The sequence below is a fragment of the Bos javanicus genome, chromosome 13, assembly GCF_032452875.1.
Source record: "Bos javanicus breed banteng chromosome 13, ARS-OSU_banteng_1.0, whole genome shotgun sequence".
NCBI lineage: Eukaryota > Metazoa > Chordata > Mammalia > Artiodactyla > Bovidae > Bos > Bos javanicus.
This window is the reverse complement of record NC_083880.1, coordinates 65,318,796-65,327,016: the sequence shown is the minus strand read 5'-3', so window position 1 is coordinate 65,327,016 and position 8,221 is coordinate 65,318,796. Positions and strand designations below refer to the sequence as shown.

At 48.2% G+C, this 8,221-nt stretch overlaps 1 protein-coding gene across 23 annotated transcripts in view; it reads right to left on the bottom strand.

Moving 5' to 3' along the window:
• Positions 1 to 1,627: 1,627 nt before the first annotated feature.
• EPB41L1 (erythrocyte membrane protein band 4.1 like 1) overlaps positions 1,628 to 8,221 on the bottom strand; it is a 172,655-nt gene continuing 166,061 nt past the window's right edge. For all 23 annotated transcript variants that reach the window (XM_061437459.1, XM_061437461.1, XM_061437463.1 and 20 more), the window contains one exon: positions 1,628 to 4,981. In XM_061437459.1, coding sequence (XP_061293443.1) covers positions 4,973 to 4,981 — 9 coding nt within the window. In that variant the 3' untranslated portion in view covers positions 1,628 to 4,972. The remainder of the gene's footprint in view (positions 4,982 to 8,221) is intronic.

The window sequence follows — 8,221 nt, the reverse complement described above, 5'->3', positions numbered from 1 at the left end:
AACCAAAAGTATTTCCAGACATTACTAAATGTTCCCTGGATGACAAAATCACACATACTCCCGAGTTAAGAATCACTGATCTAAATGAATCAGCCACGCTATTCCTTAACAGCTCAGAGACTGACCCTGTATTTATGGGAGACAGAGACACAGATCCAGGGTGTGTGGGTATCCAGTGTTTGCAAACAATGTCCTATTTCAGGATCCCAGGAATGACAGATAACTAAAGGAAACCTACAGGGAAAATACGGGGAAGGATTCACAATTGCTTCTGACAATGGACAGGAGTTTGGAGATAGTAGAAGAATTGCTTTTCATAGCACAGCATTTTATATCATTTAATGAATTCCCTTCAAAAAGAAAAAGCATAGGGCTTCCCTGGTGGACCAGTGGTTAAGACTCCGAGCTCCTAATGCAGGGGACATGAGTTCAATCCCTGGTTGGGGAACTAAGATCCCACATACTGCCTAGTGTGGCCAAAAAACAAAACAAAGAAGAAAAGACGTGGTGTTTAGTGTTTCAAATTATAGGGAAATGATCAGGATTTAAGTTTTTACAAGTTTTTAGAATGGTATGTACAAGGTGACTTCAACTCTGATAAGATACTTACACATGAGAAAAGACTGGAAGAAACTGCACCAAATCGTTTAGCCATGGTTGTTGCCTGTGAGATTTGGGGTAATAAACAAAGCGTTTGGGGTGAGCTGTTTGGTAGAATTAAATTGCTGGTATGTGTATCTCAGGTAGCCCACAGGACAGGTTTAAATTTTATATGGATAATGGTTTTCAAATTTTAGTATTTTTGCATTTATTTTTATAAAGACCTCCTTTCTTTGGCAAGTGACCCTAGTTTTTCATTTGTGGACATAACGGTTTCCTTTACAAATAATTCTGTTTTTGTTGCTGTTGTTGAGTCACTTAGTCATGTCCGACTCTTTGTGACTCCATGGACTACAGCGTGCCAGGCTCCCCTGTCCTTCGCTATCTTCCAGAGTTTGCTCAGAGTCAATTTAAAGAAAAATGATGTCAACATTGGGACAGGTGGCATGTGCAGGGACATGGCAACATATGCGAAGGGGATGAGCAAAGGCTGACGTTGGGGCTTGCTGTGTACGTTATCCATTCGACTCCCAAGGAGGGGTCTCCACACACCAAGCCCCTCTGTGTCCTGGGCCCACCTGCTTACTGTTCCTGCTGCCTAGAATGCACTCACTCAAGTTTTTCACCTTACTGGATCTTTCTCTTCACTCAGCTCAAAAAGATGTCCTCAGGGAGGCCATCGGGGGCCACCTTATTTAAAGTGGCCTCCTTCAGTGACCATCCCCTCCCCCAGCGCATTTCCTTCCTGGTGCTGATCACTCTGGCTGGAGTCGTCTTTGAGCGCTCGCCTGGTTCGTTCAGTTTCTCCACTAGCCTCTGAGCTCCTGGAGGGCAAAGGCTTTGTCTTATTCATTGTTATTCCCGTAAAGCCAAGACCTGTTCCACGCTGGGATCTGCAGATATTTGAATGAAGGTGTTGTAGGTTGAATGAAAATGTTCCAGTTGGGATCTCACCACCCCAATTTTAGCCTGTCCCACAATGCCAACTTGTACTGGTAGCCAAGGTCAGAGAGAGATGCCAAGGCAGTTTGTGGTTCAGCATCAAACACATTTATTTCACTTTTATTGAGTATACAAGAACAGAGAGCACACGCATACAGCACGGAGCACTGAGGTGGGGGAGCGCGGGGACGAGAGAGGAGAGAGGGGTGTGAGCAAAAAGGACCAGGACAGCATCGCAGTTGGTTAGGAAGGTGCTTTTTGAAAAAAAAAAAAAATTTAGAGTGATGTTGCTCATGCAATTTCAGGCCAGTCTTGGAATGTGCTTACAGGATTCAAAAACTGAAACAGGTCTTGGCACTTCCTGTACCCTCAGATTGAAAAGATCCCAAGAAAGCAAAATAGGGGCAAACAAAGACTTATACAGGCTGGCAGAGTGGACAAAGGCCATGGAGGGCATCTGCTTTTCCTGTTCCTTTTGCAAGTGAGGAAACTGAGGCCCCGAAGCGAGGATAAGATGAGCTCAGTGGCATGTGGTGAGTTAGAGGCTGAGCCAGGATGGCCACCCAGAACTCCTGACTGCCCTCCAGGACTTCTTCCACTATGCTACATGGTCTCCTGGGTGGAGAGGTGGCACAGAAAGGATGTGAAATGGAAAATGGAAAAGTAGGTTGACGACAGATATGACAAACATCTATATTCCCTATGAAGAGGAGGATGGGAAGGAAACAGCGCCCTAGATTTCAGCTTTGCAGCTCCCCTCCTCCCTGCTGGCAGATGCCTGCCTCTCTGTGGAAGGTCAGAGCATCTGTGGACTGGAGAGCTCCATAAACCCTGGCTGGCCCACAAACCAAGCCTGGTCACTTCTTCCCTGTCCTGAAGCCACACACATAGGGTCTGTAGGCAGGTGCAGAACCCACAACAAATATTCTCCCTCTGAGGTATGTCCAGTGCGCTCAGGACGCCTGGTTCCTGCAAAGACAAGGATGCCTGAGCCAGATTCCAGATGGCCCAGAGAGGGCAGAGCCACTCCAGCTCTTGGCCCAGAGGGAGTGGGGGCTCTCAAGCTGAGGAGCACGGGGAGGAGGTTCTGTGGCTTCTGTGTAAGAAGAACCTGGCGCACTTCCACTCTCAGGGGGAGCTGGAGGGGGTGTGGCTGGCTGTGCCACCTGAGCCCCAGATTCAGGGCTCTCTCTGCCTCTCCTCATCACGTTTACCTACAGAGGCAAACACCGTTCTGCCTCAGGTCAGCACCAGTTAAGCAGCGAAGCATATGTGTCACCAAGGGAACGTATAAGCAAGCCTGGGCCCTTGGCAGGGCATCTGCAGATGTCTGATAATTGGAGAGAAGGCGGAAGTGCTCTCAGAGGGGCTGGAGATGTAAGGCTGGCTCAAGGAGCTTCCCAGGTCCCTCTGCTCCCCGCGCCCCCACCGCCATGCTTTCTCCTTGAGCCTAACAGTAGTGCCTGGCACAAGTAAGTACTCAGTAAATATTTGTTGAATGAATTTATCAACTGCTTTAGAAGCAAGATGGGGGAAATGAAATGGGACTGAGAAATTAAAGGGCAAATGCCTTCAGAAGGGGCCTCATTGAGCTCACGAAAGCAGCTTGTGTCTGGAAAGCCCACGTGTGCCACAGGGCAATGCCAAGCTTTTGATGGGACCTTCTCCAAGGGCTCCTGTGGTCTGACTCTTAGGGCCCAGGATCAGAGAACAGATGTTGACTGAAGGGGAGGTCTCCAAAGCCAGGGTCTTATTCACAGGTGGAGCCCCAGCAACACCTCCTGTCCACCTCAGCTTGTTTCAGGAGCCTCTGGGAGTCCAGTTTTGACCTGTCAGGGCCTGCCCTGTGTTCAGTCTCTACCATCGCTGCTTTGACCCAGGAAGAAGAGAATGATTCAGACAGAATACAGGAGTGGTCAAAAGAAAGAACTGAGCTGGGGACATTCAGACAGCCAGGTGGAAGCCACCGTCTTCCGCGGCAGCTGGGGGCATCACCTCCCTTGGGATAGGACTTAGCTGTCACACTGTGGTCAGGGAAAGGCAAGACATGTGGCACAACAAAGAGACAACTGAGAACTGAGGCGAGCCTTCCGGGGAGGTAGGGGGACTGAGCTAGGGGATCTGTGCTGCAGGGTCCTGAGCACGGTCCAGGTCCCAGCTGCTACTGCCTGGGGGAGAAGGCATCTTGAACCACACCCGGGTCGCTTCCTTCTTGCCAAACCCCTGCCTCTCCATATGGGGACCCCACCCCTCCCCACCAATCAACCAAGTACAAACACCACACACTGTATTTCTACACTGAACTGTCAGCTCCTACTGTGAGCGACCCACAGCCCGAGTCCGGGTCTCCTTGGCTGGGTTGGTTCGGTGAGATCTAGGAACCTTGAGAATACATCAATCACAGTCAGATAATTATCATTTTAAAATGTCAGCTTCATACTTACCAGCACTGTTTATTTTAATATTTGTTTCCTGTTATATGTAATATACATAACTTAAAAGCACATCCATACAAATCTCCTACAAGCGGCACCTTCATAATGAGAACCCATAAACATATAATGTCTACTTCACCTCCTGTGGCTTGGTTTCACGTTTTTGCTTTTCTTTTTCTCATTTCCAGTGAGAGTCATCTGCAGTGGCCCTCGGCAGGACCAGGACACAGAGGGTGAGGGGTGTGGGGTGGGGGAGAGGGAGGAGGGAACCCAGACAGAAAATGACGAGACGTGTGAGAGTTGAGGGGGAAAGGAGGCGGAAGAAAGGCAGGTGGATTTTGCAGCCCAGTGTCAAGACCCAAAAAATAAGAATCCAGTGTTCCTCCTCCTCCTTTCCGAATGGGGGATTTTTCTTTCTTGGAAAACGGTTGACGGGGGCGTGTCTTGCTGCTGCAGCTTCTCTAACTGGCTGCAAAAGTGTTTTCCTTTGCATTGGAGTGGGCAATGGACGCAGGAAAAGAAGAAATGGGATGCTTGTCCACTGAAGGGAACGTGTAGGCCCAGGAGGCATTGTACTTCTACAATCAGCGTGGTCTGGCTTGCCTTGGTTGTTCTGCAGGGCTTCAAAGTGGGGTGGGGAGGGGAGCAAGGGATTACTGTTGTTATAATTTTTATTTGTTTGGTTTCCTAGAAAATCCCACCAATTCTTCAATTTGTCTGCAAAGGAAATGTAGGCGTTCAGATGTTGGTTGTTGCTGTCGGCCGAATGCTCGGCCAGCCCCGGCAGCAGTGCGAGGACGTGGTGTTTCCTGTGTATATATATCTATATCTATATATATCTATATATATATGCTTTTCCTTTCCCAGTCTCTTTCAGGGACAGTACGTCACAGCTGGGACGTCGGTGTTGAGTTGGAGAATCCAGGATGAAGGCCCCTTCTTTATGGTTCTCTGGCTTGGGTTGGACCAGAAACGCCAGCATCTTTTCACAGAGGTCAGGATTCCTGAAGCCAGAGGTCGGGGGGCAGGGGGTGGAGAGGAGAAGGGAGATGCAAAGGAAGGAAGAGGACAAGGAGAATTAGTAACTTTTGTCGTCCATCTTTAAATACATGGCTGTTTTCACTCTCTTTACCGTGTGCCCTTGATTATGACTTAGGAAGACAGAGTGACTTATCCAAGCCCACATAGCTGGTAATAAAGTGGCCACTGACAACTCAAGCCACCTTGTTGTTCAGTCACTCAGTCGTCCTCTTTGCGATCCCATGGACTGCAGAACACCAGGCTTTCCTGTCCTTCACTCTCTCTCGAAGCCACCTGTCTGACTCCAAAGTCCATGCATGTTTGCTGGGCTGTGTCCACGCAGGTAGGATCTTTCACTTTGGCTGAAAATTGTTCAAGTTACCTTGAAACTTTGTCCTTAGCTTTCCCCGATCACACTTGTTAGATCACACTTAGCTAAGATCACACTTGTTTCATTTTGTCTTCCTATCTGCTCTCAGATCTAAAAACTATTTAGATGTGATGGCAGAGGTGGGTTTTTTTTGTCTTTCCTTTCTATTTGCCATGGCCTTCTGTGTCCTGGAGGTTAGTTAAACCCCAGAGAGTAGTGTTCAAGTGAAGAGACTGAAATCTGGATCCCAACTCAAGTTTGACTCCAAAACTTGAGCGGTTGAGGGGTCTGGGCTCCGAAATCAGACAATCTGAAGTCAAATCCCACTGCGTGGTCTACTAACTCTGTCACCTTGGGCGAGTTTCCTAATCTTCTTAGACCTTAGCTGCTTCCTCCATAAAATGGACAGAGGTTGTAGGGAAGATTCAAGACAAGGATCAGCGTAAGTGCTGAGTAAATACTGGCTGTTTTTATCATTACTACTGCTGTTGTTAAGTTAACCACACACTGTTCTGATCTCATTGAGGGCAAGGGCTGTCTCTTACTTACTGCTGTCTTTCCAGAGCCCAACACCATGCCTGACATATAGCAACTACCCAGAACTATTTAACGGGTGGCATATCATCCCTGTCCTTTACCATTTACATGGTCAAGTGCTAATGGAGTGGTAGATAACTGATCCTTCTTGGCTCATTTGATAGATGGGAAAACTGAGCCCAGAGGGGGCAAAGACTTAGCAAGTTGGTGGCAGAAACAAGACTAGAATTCAAGGCTCCTGCTTTGAAATAGGTCAATCCTGCCTACCCCTCACCTTCCCCATTTAATTAGAACTTTGAAAGCAAGAAAGCTCTGGGAAGCTGGGTGGGTGCCACCCTCTTGCTGCCAGTGTTTGGGATATAGATCCTGCCTGAAGGAGGTTGGCCAGTGGAGCAAAGATAGAGCCAAACCCACACAGCTGGTCTGTGAGCTGCAGGGAGAGAAGACTGTGTAAGGCAGGTGATTTCCACACTCACAGCAAGAACTTCAAGAAGGAAGAACTTCATAAGGAAGTCTGCTGGAGCAGGGACAGAAGGAGGATTCAGGGAGGGGAGAGACAATGAAGACTGGCAAGATGGATGCCCACATAGAAACAGAAACTCGTGCAAGAGGCTGGTGATAGAAGTTTAAAGTCTGACTTGCTCAGGGCTCTCATCAACCACTCAATATGACGGAACTGTAGGGACAAGGAAGGAAGTTCACATCGCCAAGCACCTTTGGTATGTGAGACAACACCCTCGTAAGTCACTGCTATGCACTCAGTATGAACCCCCAAAATTCACAGGTTGAGTCCCTCATCCTCAAGAGGATGGTATTCAGAAGCAGGGCCTTTAGGAGGTGCTCACAAACAGGATGCATGCTTTTGTAAGAGACATGAGAAAGATGACTTCTCTGCTTTCCACTGCATAAGAACACAGAGAAGATGGCTGTCTACAAACCAGAAGAGGGCCTTCACCAGGAACCAGATTGGCTGGCCCCCTGACCTTGGACTTCCCAGCCCCCAGAACTGTGAGAAATTAAGTGTGTCTTGCTTAAGCCATCCAGTTTTCTGTTCTGTTACAGCAGCCCGTGCAGTCTCTAACACTCATAAATGTGGTTCATTACAGCAGCTCCAATGTATAGGTTAACTCCATTTTGTAGGTGAGGAAACTGAGGCCCGGGTGGTTCCTCTGGACACACTTTCTGGGTCCAAAGCTGGGTGTGTTCTTTCTACTCCATTCTGCTACTTTCTGAGAAGTTTTTCTTACAATGCTGGCTTCACTTTAAGTTTTCTCATCAATTAATGGAGTACCTGCCTTAGAGGATTTCCCTGATGGTCCAGTGGTTAAAAATTTGCCTTCCAATGCAGAGGATGCAGGTTCAATTCCTGGTCGGGGAGCTAAGATCCCCCACGATGCAAGGAAACTAAGCTGGTGTGCCACAATTACTAAGCCAGCATGCCTCAACTAGAGAGAAGCTGAATGTCACAACTAAGACCCAACACGGCCAAAAATAAATAATTAAAAAAAAAAAAAGAGTTTCCAATTCAGAGAAGACCTCCCCTCCAGAATTAGTGAGTCTGACTATATGAAGAGTCAGAAGTGGTTTCTACTTGGCGACAATTAATGGGAAGGAAGGTGGACAGAAAAGGCATGTAGAAACTTCTGTCTCTCCAGGGCAACATAACAAGGTAAGCTTTACAGAAGAATCCAAAAGAGAGAGATAGAGAGAGAGGGTGTGTGGTGACGTGTGGGACAATGGCAGCCAAGGAAGAAGTAAAGGGTGGGGGGAGGAGGAGGGAATGAGATGGCAAAGGGAGCACGGAGGTGGGCAAACGTGAGGGGGGTAGGGAGGACGACGCTGGGGTAAGAGCCGAGAGCGCCGAATAGCCAGGGAACACAGGAAGGCAGGAGCCTAGGGGGACTGACTGGGACGCTTCTGGGAAAAACGAAGAGGAGTGAGACAGGGAATGGAGGAGGTACAAGAACCTAGGGAAGCAAATAAGTAGCGAGAGGATTGTATATAACTACAAGAGGGCTTGTCCTGTCTCTTCATTTTGCAAATGAGCGCACCGAGACCCCGATGGTCATGAAGCTAAGTCAGTAGGATGGATGGAATGGAGTCAGGTCCAGATTCCCAGCACAGAATTCTTGGCATCAGTGGCTCCTACACTTGGCTGCACACGGATTTCCCAAGGACCAAGGTATAAATAAAGATTCCCAGGGGGTTTCCCTGTCGGTCCAGTGGTTAAGACTCTGAGCTTGCAAAGCAAACAAGCAGCACGTGTTCAATCCCTGGTCAGGGAAGTTACGCGTACTGTGCAGCCAAATAAATAAAA